The 14,615-nt window shown below is 44.9% G+C and overlaps 1 protein-coding gene across 1 annotated transcript in view; it reads left to right on the top strand.

The window, feature by feature from the left end:
* The window catches only part of rbms3 (RNA binding motif, single stranded interacting protein), a 182,406-nt gene that overhangs the window by 30,728 nt on the left and 137,063 nt on the right, over positions 1-14,615 (top strand). The window contains exon 2 of the mRNA XM_056425448.1: positions 1,748-1,905. Within this exon, the coding sequence (XP_056281423.1) occupies positions 1,748-1,905 (158 nt within the window). The remainder of the gene's footprint in view (positions 1-1,747; positions 1,906-14,615) is intronic.

The raw sequence follows: 14,615 nt of genomic DNA, 5'->3' as shown, positions 1-14,615 counted from the left end.
ACTCCCATGGAGCACTGGAGAGATTACGATTCTTCTATTCTACTGCCATGCATCACGACATGAGTGACCGGGGACGAGTCGGGATCAGAGGCTACCAGAGCAGCGTGGAGCCCAATCGCCTTGAGGGGGGGGGGGGGGGGATGCAAAGTGGATTCAGTCACAAACATGGCAACTTTAGACTTGAACTTCACAGTTGTGGGGTAAAACGTCAGAAAAGGGGAACAACATATCAATCTGTGTTTCCCATAGCCCAGTATGTACTTGTTCTGTCCACAACTGTGAAGATGTTCAGTTTACTGTCGACACCAGAGAAGTAATGAAACTAAAGATTCACATTCAAATGAATTTCAAATCACGGATTTATTAAAATATGAAAATAGCGGGCGATTAATTCACCAGCAGGCAACCAATGGATGAATCGTTGCAGCTCCACTGGCGAAGGTGCCCTGTACACGGCCTCTTCAAAGGTGTGTCTGTGCCATCACGTGACGTGTGTGTGTCTGTGTGTGTGTGTACAGTGTGTGTGTGTGTGTGCGTCCAGCACAGCGAGTGGCTGCCCATCAGTTCCACTTAGCTCAGCGTGGTAATTGGCCGTCCATTGATGGACTTGGCTCCCTCTTCACGCTCCAGGGACCCCGGCTCTTTGTTTGAGGAGCGGGAGGCAACACGCTGGCACGGCGCACACGCTTAAAATAGCGCATCAAATCAGCCATGCTTCGGCAGCCGCCGCTATCGTGTGGGGCGGATTGGAGGGCTAATGGTGTGTGTGGGTGTGTGTGTGTGTGTGTGTGTGTGTGCTTGCAGCAGGGTATGGGGTCCTTCGGTTCTCTCTGGGGAGGATAAGAGGTTAAAATGCTTAACTGGAGCCGGTGGTGGTATTTAGTCATGTCCCCTCCTCTCCCTCACTATTTTTTTTTATTTTCCCCGTTTCATCCATCACTCACTTACTTTATTGCAGTGTGCATCGTCTCTCGCTCACTCTCTTCTACTGTAGTGTGTCTCTCTCTCATGCCCACAGGGCGCTGCTTCTCTCTTCCTGTCACTATGTGCAGTGTCCCTGCAATAGAGATATAAATGGGCTGTGAGCAGGGGGCCCTGACTCCTACACCATAAATCTACACTAACAGCACAACAGGCACATGAGGAGAGCAGGCGAGGAAGAAAAGGGAGGGAATCACATAGCTCAAACATTTTGAACACATTCTGGGAGATAGGAAAAGGATAGCACACCCTTGGAGGTGCAAATTGTTTTACAGCTGGTTTTGAGGGTATGTGGCCGTCCTTTAAAATGGTTGTGAGCTGCTGGAAGCTCCATGAACTGTCATTTCACCGCGGCGCCTTGGTTAAATGTTTACTTACAATGAAAAAAGAAATGTTTGCAATGTACCAGCTAAAGTGGAAGTGGAAGCATTCAACGCAAAATGTGGACTATTTATTTTGTCATTGAGCTTTTTTCTCCACATGATAACATTTCCCTTGCAATGTGTTCCTCAATCTCAAGGCTGAGGTTGAGTTTTCTATTAATTACACTCATTAGTTTGTGTCATTGGGTGAATTGTTTCCATGTCTTGGTGACTCTGATCAGTTACTGCGATGACATTGAAGTTATGATGCCTGATGTTTCCTTTAACATATTTATTTTTTTACACTAATTTCATTTTTTTTTTACCTCACCTGTCTTAATAAATGAAACCTATATCTTTATCTGTTGGTGTGAAATATTTCTTCTCTTTTTTTCCCCCTACAGCAGTCCTATGCTCCACCCCCTCATCCCATGGCTCCTCCCAGCCCAAGCACCAACAGCTGCAGCCAGGGAGGGGCGGAGCAGCTGAGTAAGACCAACCTGTATATCCGAGGCCTGCCACCTGGGACCACCGACCAGGACCTCATCAAACTCTGCCAACCGTGAGTACAGTTAAATACAGAAGAACCCTGTCGCACTCGTCGATGCCACTGTGGGGGGTAATTGGCCGTGATGTGCTTCTCATGCCTGCATGCATTTAGCAACACGCAGTGTACAGTAGGCCTCCATATCTATTCCTCCAGCTCCCGTCTCATTATACAGCTTACATTAATGTCAAGCACTGAGTTTATTTCATGTGTAAACTTTGTGTCTCCATAGTAATATTTCCATATAGTCCATGTAAATTATATTTTTTCTCCTTTTTGGAACAAGTTAATTTTTTTGTGTGGAAAAATTCATGTTGTATATAATCATTATGATTAAATTAATTCTGTGCAATTAATACATCTGCATATATATGCATATGTGGATATATATATGTGTGTGTGCAATAGAGGTACTAATTTAAATTGTCTTCTTTAAAAGCATTGAGTAGAAACAGGATCTACTTTTTTAAATGATAGAGGTGTTTCACATGGATGAAAAACATTTCCCGCAGTCCAAATCATTTTCAGTAACTCACTGAATAAATAGCTGGACCGACCAGAGACGTTTTCTGTCAAAGATGTTGCACCTGGGCACGATGGAAAAGCAATTTGCGTTGGGATCGTTTTTCAGTGGCATGAGGTGAACCACCAAGTCGAGCGACAATCAAAGCCGGAGCACCTGGCCGACGGTCGTCAGCTCGCCCAAAACTGGCTCATTTTGTGATTGAATGATGAGATTAACTATGATGTCAAGAGGCCTCATCGACGCGGTCGAGCATCTGTGGATATTTCTAATAAAACATTATGGAATATTGATGGTATACAACAGGCCACTTAAAGTGTTCTCATGTGGGTGGAGATGTGGGTGCTGTCTGGACACAGATGTCATATTAAAGCTCTCAAATGCCAAACTGATCAAAGCAAAGAGTTCCCCTCTGGAAGAAAATTACTGGCATGAAAAGAGGCCCTTGTACCATACTTTCCACACCCCATTAAACTGATACCGATTGACTGTGTTTTAGGGACACACACAAAGGTACTCATAAAGCTCTGCCAAATGTTCTTGATAGAGATAACACACACACACACACCTGCCTGCACACAGCTCAATAAGGCCTAATACAGCTTAGATTGGACCACCTCTCCCTGGAATCACAGACCAAGACCTCATCAGGCTGTGACACACAATCACAGGGGCTTACTTTCTCCATGGGCCTCACACACACACACACACACAAAGTTACGCACAAACTTACACACAGACACACAGAGACACACACAAGCAGCTTTGTTCGGCTCCATTAGGCCCTTTCGCTTCTCAAATGGTGAAGGGGGGGAGGGGGGTCAAGATCATTAATGGAGACAAGGCCAGTAGATTGTGAAATGAGCGAGTCTGTCTGGTTGCGTAACCTTTTCTTGGCCATATTTCCAGAAATGTCCTGGTCAAACGGGCCAATTATTCAATGATCCTTTGGAGACGGGAACATGCTGTCCGGCGTATTTGGTAATGCTCCTGGTAGCCGTGCCATAAGTCATGCATTTATTCTTGATACTGACCCATCGAAATTCCATTAGCCGGAGAGGCGGCCCGATAAGATTCTCAAAAGCACTCAGCGTTTTGACGTCGCATATCTCTCGCTTAGCTCTCGCATTCGCCCAGTTGTTCAGAGTTGGACAGTTTCAATTTCATTTCTAATTCCGAATGATCTTAAATATTCTGAGCGTTACTATTTGCAAGGGCAAAGCATGTGGGAGCTTATGTAAAATAGCCCGGTCGTGTGCATGTTTGCGACTGTAGATTTGCATTCTATATATCTAATCCTCCGATGTGTTCTGGAAAGCCACTGACGTTGTCTGTGCTTCACTTGGATCTGCCTTGCTGCCCTTTAGTGGCTGTCCTCTTGTTCAACTCCAAGGCTCCTCTCTCTCTCTCTCTTTCTCCCTCTCTCTCTCTCCTTCTATCCCCCGTCTTTCCCTCAGCGTGTATCGCCTGCCTAAGAGCCCCCAAGGTTGCCCGAGGTGCTGTGCCAGTGAAAATCCAATGCCACTGAAACTTTAATTAGCCCGACTGTGTTTCAGTGGGAGGCGGGTGACAGCATTCCAGAAAAGGTCATGTGACTGTTCTGCAGCCCGCAGCCCCCCGGGTCCCCCTCAGGTTTTGCCCTAGATGCCCAGTCCTCCTCCGGCACCCAGTGCCTCCCCTTCCTGGCCCTGGACGGGGCTGTGGGGCCCGGTTTTGTTGTGTAAACTCATTGAAAAGCAGCTCTCGCTGGTTCAGCACTATCTCAAAAGCAAACATGCTGCCGCCAAGCTGACGAATTCTTGACAATGGGCCATATCGTTGCTGCTTATTGGACGCTGTTGCACACCGCCTGAGAGGTGCCAACAAAATAAATGCCGTCGACTGTGGTTCTAACCCGGTCCGTGTGAACTCGAATATTGCATTGCCAAAATCCTGTCACGTTCTCGCTCACCCTCATCAAGGCCTCCCAACTTCTCAAAGTTTACGGCTCGCACTTAAAATACAGAAACCTCCAAGTTTTAATCGAGACATAAGAAAACAATTGTAGCAAAATACGTCAAATCTGTTTGTCGATCATCTACCTATCATCTATCAATGAGTAGTTTACTCATTACTGACCACAGATATCTGCCATTGACGGGAACATTGCTGAAACCACTCGGCGATGCTGACCTGATGTCACTTCATTGTTAACGCAGACTGGTCCAGCTGGCTGCCGTCCCCAGCCCGACACACCCCGGTAACCAAGGCTTTTCATTGCCGACACTCAAACACGACATGCACAACAACTGAAAATGTGATCATTTTAGTGACCGGGGCCAAGAATTCCTCTCCGACCAGCCACCCTGAGGTCACTGGGAGAAAAAGTAAAGACCGAAGAACCCCCAAAGTTCTCACAGCGGTCGGAGTTGCACGGCGAGAGCTGTTGAACGAGGGATTAAATGGATTTGGGTTGGGGCTTAATCTCTGTTTTATTCAGCTGGCTGGATGGCGGGTTCCTCGGCAGCCGTCCGACTGATATATGGGTGTAGAGGACAGGCCAAAGGAGTGGAGTGGGGATTTGTTGGCTAAACACCCAAATAGTGAGAGGCCTTCCCACTAGTCTGGCTGGCTGTATGAGTGGATGGATGGATAGAGCAGCCGGTACTGTGAGAAAAATATCTTGGCTGGACTGGCCAGGTTGAGGCTCCGGGCCAACCCTACAGCAAGCCTATCCAACCCCAAGACCAGAGCAGCAAGCACAGCCAACACCGCCCCCAAAACACTTTAGGGCAAAGCAGACTTTAGAACCTGATTCACCGGCCGGCTACCAAGCAGCACCCACATACTTCTTGGTCTCAATCCACCACCCAGGAGAAGCACAGAGAGGATGGAAGCAGGTTGTTGGATGAAAGGTTGAAAGGAAGATGGAGAGGGATTTCTCTTCTTTATTTCCTCGATGAGGGCCCACACCTGGAATAACAGGGACAAAGCAGTTCCCTTTTTCTCTGCCAGCAGCCGAATCCATAACTCAAACTGCCAAGAAAGCAAAGGACCTTTGAGTTCCCTAAACCCTCAACTCCTCGCTCCTCCTCCTCCTCCTCCTCCTCTACCTCTCCACCCCTACCTCATTATCATGCTGCTTCCTCCCTTCCCCTCCTTCTGGTTCTCCTCACCCAATATCAGTCACGGCCGAGCCACAGCTGCGGCCCTCAATCGCGCTGGCTTTCTCGCTTCCATGCCACGGTCTGATCAAACGAACAGAGCGAGCCAAATCAAGAGCTAATCAGCGCCAATTGTCCAAATAACCTTTCCCGTGTGTGCTGGGGGAATGGTGGAGGGGAGGGAAGAGGAGGGGAGGGAGCCATAAGGTATGCTAAGTAGAGGCGGTGAGGGGAAGAGGAGGGAGGGGTGACCCTGGGACCACCTGTTTTTATGGAGCAGAAGCCCGGGCACTCAGCAGCGCCACATTATCCCGAATGACTCTCTGAGGTCCGGCGTTGACATTAGCTGCCGAGCTATCAGAGACGGTATTTCCCATGGCTCGGTTTCAAAAAGCTGACAGGGGGAAGAAGAATTATGAGGAAAAACTCTCCAGTCCATGATGAAAGCCGGAATGTTTCATCACCCCTTCCTACGTTGGCGAGTATCGTCGGTTCATTGTAGCACACAACAATTTATTGGATTTCCATTTATATGTCGTCTGATTTAGTCAAAAGAATTAGCGGTAAAAATGTGTTTTTATGATCCTTAGCCTGACCACCACCCACTGCTGGTGTGTGGTTACTGCTAGTGTATGGCTCTTCTGTTATGTTTTTGACAAGTATATTTTTCTTTTACTGTAAAATGTCCCTTGGAGTTTATATTTTGGCCAAATCTCCTCAAAGAGCAACCCAGCAACGCCCTTAAACTCATGAGTTACTGACCTCCACTGGTTTAACTTGGTTTTAACTTCACAGGCTCAACAGAGCAAACCTCCGACCACAATAAAACACCGCCTTCCAGCATGGCAGGAAATTACTCTTCAATAACCAAAGTTTAGACCTCCTTATAAAAAATCAGCATCTTCAGATGTGTACATCATTTCAATTGATGTCGGTCTCAAAATCCCTGTATTGATGGAGTGCGTTGCCTTTCCCCCCCACTATTTGTGTACATTTCTCTTTTGCTTGTCCCCGCCTCCTGCCCACCCGAACACCCCCGACTATCTCCCATGTTGTGGAGTTGTGCGTCACCCCGTGCATGAAGATAGCGGTGCTTAACCTCTGAAACGTAGCGAGGCAGCCACAGGAATGCCCAAACTAAACTACTCCTACAGCTCCAGCTTCATGCTGAGTAGAAGCATCTGCTGTTCCTGGAACTCTCCATGCCCACTCGTTCTATGTGTGAACGCCTTTCTTGCTCTCTCACTGCCCCCCCTTTCTGTTTCGCTCTCCTCCTCCTCGCTGCTTTTCTTTTTTTCTCTCTCTCTCTCTCCATGTTCTCTTCTGTTGCACTCTCCCTCCTTGTTCCCTCCCTCTCGCTCATCTGCTCTCTCACATCTCTTCATTATGTTAATCTCGCCACTTCTCTGCTACAGCTGACTTAAATGTAACGCCTTATTCCTCCCCAAACATCGATTTCAGAGCAAGGGCGAGCGGAGAAGCTGATTTGGCCTGAGGCTAGTTTTTTGAATTATTTATCCCCCCATTACTGTATACATGACATGTAGAGAGTTTGCCTATTTAGAGGCTGGAAAGAACCTTCTCTTCCACTTTTGCATTGAAACTGACTTAACAGTTTATGCTTAATCGTGTTGTTATTTTTCCTTTGTAGTATGGCTTCAGGGGCTGAGATGCGTAGCACACACACACACACACACACACACAGTCCTTTGAAAACAGTCAAATTCTCCGTACACTCGATTTTCCTCCAGAAACTAATCCCAACAACTATGGCAACGAGTACGAGTTGACTTTGTAACATGTCGGTCCGTGCAACAGTCTCCTCAGCTCCATTCACACTGGGTTTTGACTTTTATTCGACTGCAGCCGAACATCAGAGGACAGTTTTTAAGTCCCAACAGAGTCCCCGATACAACGAGACTGGCTGACAATAGGACACAACCTGAGATCTATGGACTCTCTGACTGAAACAGGCCTTCCTCCCCTGCTCCCCATTCACCCCGACTAACTCTCCCTTTCATTCGAAGCAGCACCAGCACAGATGAGATGTGTTCATTTGTGCGTGTCAGACAGCCGAGCACGGGGTGAGGGTTTGACAAGTTGGACACTTCCAAACAAACTGGGGCTATTCTGCAAGGCTGCCTCCGAAGAAAACTAGTGTGTGTGTGTGTGTGTGTGTGTGTGTGTGTGTGTGTGTGTGTGTGTGTGTGTGTGTGTGTGTGTGTGTGTGTGTGTGTGTGTGTGTGTGTGTGTGTGTGTGTGTGTGTGTGTGTGTGTGTGTGTGTGTGTGTGTGTGGGTGTGTGGGTGTGTGTGTGACTGTAACGAGCTACACTCAGAAGAACAGGCTAATGCTTCCCGCCGTCACTTAGAGTTTGTCTTGTTTTTTCTCGGTTAACACACTGGGAGCTACACACTGGGAGTTACACACTGGGAGCTTCACACACTGGGAGTTACACACTGGGAGCTACACACTCCCAGTGTCGTGTCTCTGTGGTGAACATCTCTCCTGCCTCAGCTGTCTCACAATATCCTATAAAATATATTTTTTAATCCAATATGCCCGACCTTATAAAAGAAAATAACATTACTCATTAAAAAAATATTTCACTTAGAAAAGTTAGAATTTTAAATCAAATCATCGAGACAAATACATCGAATAAATGAAATATGAAACAAGAAGAACAAACATTTAACATTGTATGTATTTGACAAATTACTGGATTTATTTGGCAGATGAGGGGCTGTGTGTGTGTGTGTGTGTGTGTGTGTGTGTGTGTGTGTGTGTGTGTGTGTGTGTGTGTGTGTGTGTGTGTGTGTGTGTGTGTGTGTGTGTGTGTGTGTGTGTGTGTGTGTGTGTGTGTGTGTGTGTGTGTGGTAGAAGGAGTGTTTCTGCCTATGGTAAATACAACATGAACAATTAGTCCCTAAATTTCCATTTTACTCAAGTTATTTTGAGTCGATTCCCATAAATCCCCCTGGGAAGTTTCTGCCTTGAATATTTCTCTAAATTCTGCAACCCTGAGCTTGCCATCACTGAAAGGTTACCAGGCAACCAGAGTAAACCCCAGGAAGCCTCTCACCCGAAGACACACAACCTCCCCGTGAAACTGCATCATGTCAGTTTAGTGTCTGTATTTTAAATTAAATAGGGGTTTTGTCAGCACGTCATGCTGATCCATATCCATCTCTAATCAATCCCAGTTTATAGTTATATATTTTCAAAGGTGGCTGTCTTTCATGCAGACAAATAGTGAGCATCACAGATGTGCTGGCATTTCATCACAGTATTGGAAAACAAGTTCGACCCTTTGAGAAAAATCAAAGTTGTCTTTTGTGTGTGGCTCTGCTGGCTTCCTACCAGCGCTCAGCACTGGCCTGTTGTTTTGAACTGTGTTCACACTTTTGCTGATGACTCACTCCTGTGTTGTCTTTCCTTCTCTTTCTTTTTACTATTACTCCTCTGAACAAAAAAGATTCACCGAAGGTGTTGTGCTGCTATTTGTTAGACTTGTTGTATTCGTCGGGGTCCTTGTGTGTGCTTAAATCCAATACATTCTGTATAATGTGGCAAAGCGTGGTAAATTAATTCAATTGATCTAGCAACATTTTGAATTTTGTATTGATTTGATAATACAAAAAGAACAGGTTATTGGTTATTCATGAGAAACACACGGCGAGGCATAAACGGAATAGATCTAAAGGAATACAAATAGCCCAAATTTAGCAGATTGATCCAGTTTCTTTGACAGGAACTAAATTGTGGGAACACTTTAACAGATGGAGGCTATCTGAAGTATTTGATTGAAATTCCCTTAATGCAATGATTCATTGTTTTTAAATGTAACTCCAACACATGCTAAAACTTTAAAATCCCCTTCCTCTCCTTTATAAATGACCTGTCTGGAGGCCGGCGGCTGTGATGCTGCTCGCAGCTATAATCTGTTCCTATTATGGAGGGAGGTGGGAAAGTTTGAATGACTCTAATCAACTTGTCATCCGTTTCGTTGCCAAGTAAAATGAATGTTCATGAAAAGAAATAACATCAGGCAGGGAAATAAGAAAAAAAGGGAAATCCGACTAGTTGATGACAACTAATAACCACATAGAGAGAGACCACGGACCACTTCAACGGACGGGTGCGATGACACACTGGCCGGTACTGCAGCCGCTCGAATCGGTTCAAATAAATGATCTTCAAGCTGCGTGACCGTGTTGTTTTAGTCGACCGGGCTGTATATGTGATGCCCAAATATACCAGATGTTCTGCAGTGGGTTTTTAACCCTGAACGTATCATTTGTATAAGTAGAGGAAATAAGAGAAGAAAGCTTTCTGTCCCAAGATGTTTCCTATATTTAGAGACGTTAAAGGCTTGAAAGTAAACAGTTGCCAATAAAACAAGGGGAACCCCGGCACCGAAAGACCTGATGAGATTCTGCCAAGAAAAGGAATTATCCAATTGGTTAAAGCTTTTTGATTTATTGCTGCTCATGCTTGCCAACACAATGTTTTGATATTTACCCTGTTTTATCCTCTTATAGACCCTTTTAGAGCTTTTAAGCAATGGTGACGGAAGTACGGCAATCGCTCCTTAAGCCACGCACGGCCATTAATCAGTTAAGCCCAAAGAACCGGAGCAACCTAAACAAATGGACTTTCCACATGTGTTAGTGAGTGGTTAGAATACATAAGCAGGTGGCCCAATATTAGTGGCCAGCTTACAGAGGCCCTTTGGAGTTCGTTGCGTTTTCATTTCCTGTCCACATCTTCACGGGGAGCTGGTCCTCTTCACCGGCTCCGCCATGTTGCACCGCCGTGTTGCTACGGTAGCCCGGAACGGACAAACCAGACGCTGGCTCTACGGCTTTTTGACTTTGCCACTCTTGAGAAGGAGTAGTGAGCGGAAAGGTATTCAGTGGGTTGCAATCTGTAAGTTCACCACTAGGTGCCACTAAATCCTAAACACTGCATCTTTAACCCGATTGAACTCAAAAGAGCGAAGCGCTCGAGGCTCAGAGTCGTTCACGCATCCAACCTGTTGCTGCGTATGAACTCTGCAGAACTAACGAGTCTTTAACCCTCCTGTTACCTTTCGGGTCAATTTGACCGCATTCAATGTTTAATGTCGGTGTTCTTTGGGGTCAATTTGACCCCAGGCTGTTTTTCACTGTGTCAAACATATAAGAAATATCAACTTTTTTATATATTTAAAGGGCTATTTAGGTAGTCAACAAACAAACATAAAGTACCTCACACTTAAACTTGGGAAACAATATTAATTCTAATCATTTTCTGGAGGTTTTAATTGCTGGGGTCAAATTGACCCCGAGGGTAAAATATGTTAGTAAATGTAAAGGTAACAGGAGGGTTAATTAAGACGTGCTTCACCAAAAATATCCCCAAAAATTCCAGAAGTATTGTGCTGAAGCGTTCGGTGGACTTTGTCGTGGTCTCCATGCGGTTCCGTGCTGGGATGAAGATAAAGACCATTCCCACCAACCTGTCGGCTCCGAGGCTCAGAGGTCATGAGAAGAACTCGCTGGTATCAACTCTGAGCTGTTGGACTGAACAGCTGCTCTGCTGCTGCCAGGTGTGCATCAGGACAGTTATGCCCTCCCCCGTCCACTCCACCCCTGTGTCTCTCTGTCATTGTATTCATCTCTGCCTCTGTGTCTTTTGTCTCGTTCTGCATTCCTGCCTGTTTTTCCCGCTTTTCTTCGTTCATTCTTATTCAAGACACCAGAGGAATGTTTCTCATCTCCGAATGCTTGGTATGCGGCGCTGCTTTTTCAGCATTTCGACCTTCGGACAGAGAGCCTGGGTTTGAAAATGTAGAAGGTTGTAAGATAATAACAATTGAAAATACATGCAGCAAAGTCAATTCATCGTCTCTCAAGGTCTGGCGGTGCAGCACATCCCTCCCGGGAAGACTAGCTGGTTGCTATGGCACCCACTAATGTGCCCCCTTAATGAAATCAAATAAAAAAACAACATCAAAAAACATATATTTGAGGCTTCAGGTCAGCTGCAGCAAATACACATTTCCAATAGTCGCATAGCAACTGCAACAGCGTTTCACAAAAACATCTGCTTAATATTTCTATCGTAAAGAAGCCTGGAGGACAGGGGGCTGACCTCTGTTTGAGCCACCGCGCTGTGGGACATGTTAGCCAGGCGAAGACGGGGGACGACTTCCAAGGTTAGCTGCTACACGGCGCCTGTGTAAAGCAAGATGGTTCCTCCTGATTCTCGGTGACGAGGCTCGCACACGATTACTGCACGTACGTTCAGTGCCAATGCAAACGTTACCTCGTACGCCTCCTCTCTCTTTCTTCTTCCACATCACTCGATTGGGTGAGCGCACGTGCCGTCTGTCTTAGATTTTTCTTTTTTATCCGTCATCCTCTTTATGTTTTTGCTCTCTGTTACATCCTGGTTCTCCTAATTTTTTTTTATAAAAAAAAAATCTTTGATATAAAAGTATAAGGAAGCCGTGTTTCTGTTCCATCTGTTTCTCCTCCGCTCCGTCCTCTGTGTGCGGCTGCCGCCGTGACACCTGTGGCTCGCATGAGCATCAAAGACAAGATGATGAAGCACATTCTATAAAATCGAAAGGTAAAGGTCGTCACTGCAAAAGGCAAGAGTGTCCCCATAACTTATTCAATGAGACAATGTTCTTCTCACATATGGGAAAGCTCTGGATAATATTTGCAGCACGGAGCAGATAGTAAATCTTGATGGCGGGTGTCTGCTGCAGCTGCTCCTCTGGGTACACCTCTTAGTGCAGCAGCCTCTCCTTTTGTTCTACACCATCTACATTCTGATAATTATTCTGCGTAAAGGCATACACGAGCTGATGATTGGAAGTTATTGTTCTCCACATTGTGTCTCTTATGCAGCTGCCTCACTCCTACCAAGGTAGAATTGTGTCTTTATTACGCAAACAAAGAAAAAAGGTTTTGAGAGAAAATTAATTGTTAGTTTTGTTTATGAAACTCGGATTTGTTGCTGCAATTAAAAAATCTTTGCTCACAAAATAAAAACCTTTGCTCTTAACTTAAAAATCTTTGCTCTAAAAAAACCGTTGCTCTCAAAACGAAAAACCACGACGGGAGTTTGGATGCAGTGGGCGGGGCATACGCTGCTGAATGGGCGAGGAGTTTCTATTGGTGGATTCTGATAACGGGAGGATACGGTGAGGAGGATGTGCAGGTAAGTTGACATCATATTGCTCTGTTTTGTCGAATGTATTTTACATGTAGCAGCTCTTTTGTGTCGTGTTGTTAGTGCCGTGGACTCTCTTTTTTTTTTAAAGAAGACATGGAGGGCTGCCGTTGACGTGCAGCCCCACTTTATGCGTGCATGTACCGTTAGCCCACAGTCGGCAACGTTCCATGCAAACTGATGCATGACTATGTTAGCTAACGTTAATGGATACAAAGGCTTGTATCATTAGATACTTGATAATTAAAAATATTGTACCACCTGTGCCTTTTATATGAAGCGCCAGAGAGTAAAATAGTGGCACCAAACACATTAAACTTACATTTAAACGTGTCTGTGTATAATGGAGGGGTTCTGTGTGATTGTTAAATCATAAACAGTTAGTTTGTTGGCATTGACTGGCTTTTCTTGTCATTCAATATAACTAGATGGTCTCTGTATTTATAATACTTTAATGTGGTCATAATTCCCTTTTCTACAGAGTGGAACCTTTTCCCCAAAGAGCTGTTCAGGTATGTTGACCTCTCCTCAAAATGTCATTTATCTGTACATATATACACATCTAAAAACATGTATACCCCTGTTCTAATACTTTTCTATCTTGCTAAATTCCCTCTCACATGAAGCCATTAGAAGGCCGCTTCCATGCAGGACCAGGGATCGGCTTGGTATAGTATTCAATCATTTGCTATCTCACTCTCACAAAAATGTATCAATATTAACATTAGATCGTCTAGTATGTGAAAAACTGAGACAAAGGCTGTAATTGTAATTAATGTATGTGTTTGGTCCATCTCAGATCCTTCAAGCAGAACTCTTGAAGATGAGGTGATCCAAAGCTCGGGCTCATCGTAGCAGCGGTGCCGTGTCCTTGACAGCTGAAGGTCGACCCCACCCTCGATGCTGCTTCTCTTGGACGGGACATCTATAAGCACGTCCTTCAACCGGCCTCATTTATTGGATGAAGTTTCTCATTGATTTACTTGATGCACATCTCATGTGCTGATTCTGAAACAAGTATGCACCTGTAACTAATCGCAAAAAAAAGCACAGTAAATAAACACGTGTGTGTGTGTTTATGTTGCTCACTCGCATTATAAGAAGGTGGCAGAGATTGCTGCGGTATAAACTGATTCTGGAACATTTTGTTTGTTTCACTAAATAATAGAAAACATAGAATAAGCACAAGTGAAACATATTGTAACACAGTGTTAGCTCTAGTTCATCTTTCAGAGGAATATAGAGCACGGTTTTTCCTTGAAGAAGCTCTCAGTATGGACACAGTGTCGCCCTCATTCTCCAGAGGAACAGCAGAGCTTCTCCTTCCACTTTCACCTGTGAAAACAGCAAACAATTAAAACGACATGATGTATTCCTCCTCTTTTAGTTGTATTAACAGGTACAATAAAAATAAAAGATGTTTCTATTTCAGTAGAGTAATTATGAACCTGCTGCTTTGTAATGTCATCTGTCCTCGAGATGTGCCATCTTCAGAAAGTTATTTTTTATTTGAAGTATTAAGTGCTGCTACATTTAAAATTCTGTACTGAATATACAACTTACCTCCACGTCCTCCTCACCGTAACCTCCTGCTAGCCAAGAGCCAAGCCGGATCCACCAATAGAAACTCCTCGCTCATTCAGCAGCGTATGCCCCGCCCATTACGTCCAAACTCAATTCACGGGGTTTTTTTGAGAGCAAAGTGTTTTTGATTTGCAGCAACAAATTATAATTTCATAAGCAAAACTAACAATTAAAAACGAGAAATTTGCTCTCGAAACCATTTATTTTTTGCGTAATAAAGACACAAATCTACCTTCACATACTCCCACACTT

Source organism: Pseudoliparis swirei, chromosome 1 (genome assembly GCF_029220125.1).
Source record: "Pseudoliparis swirei isolate HS2019 ecotype Mariana Trench chromosome 1, NWPU_hadal_v1, whole genome shotgun sequence".
Taxonomy (NCBI): domain Eukaryota; kingdom Metazoa; phylum Chordata; class Actinopteri; order Perciformes; family Liparidae; genus Pseudoliparis; species Pseudoliparis swirei.
The sequence above is the reverse complement of the archived record's forward strand: the minus strand, read 5'-3'. Positions and strand labels throughout refer to the sequence as shown.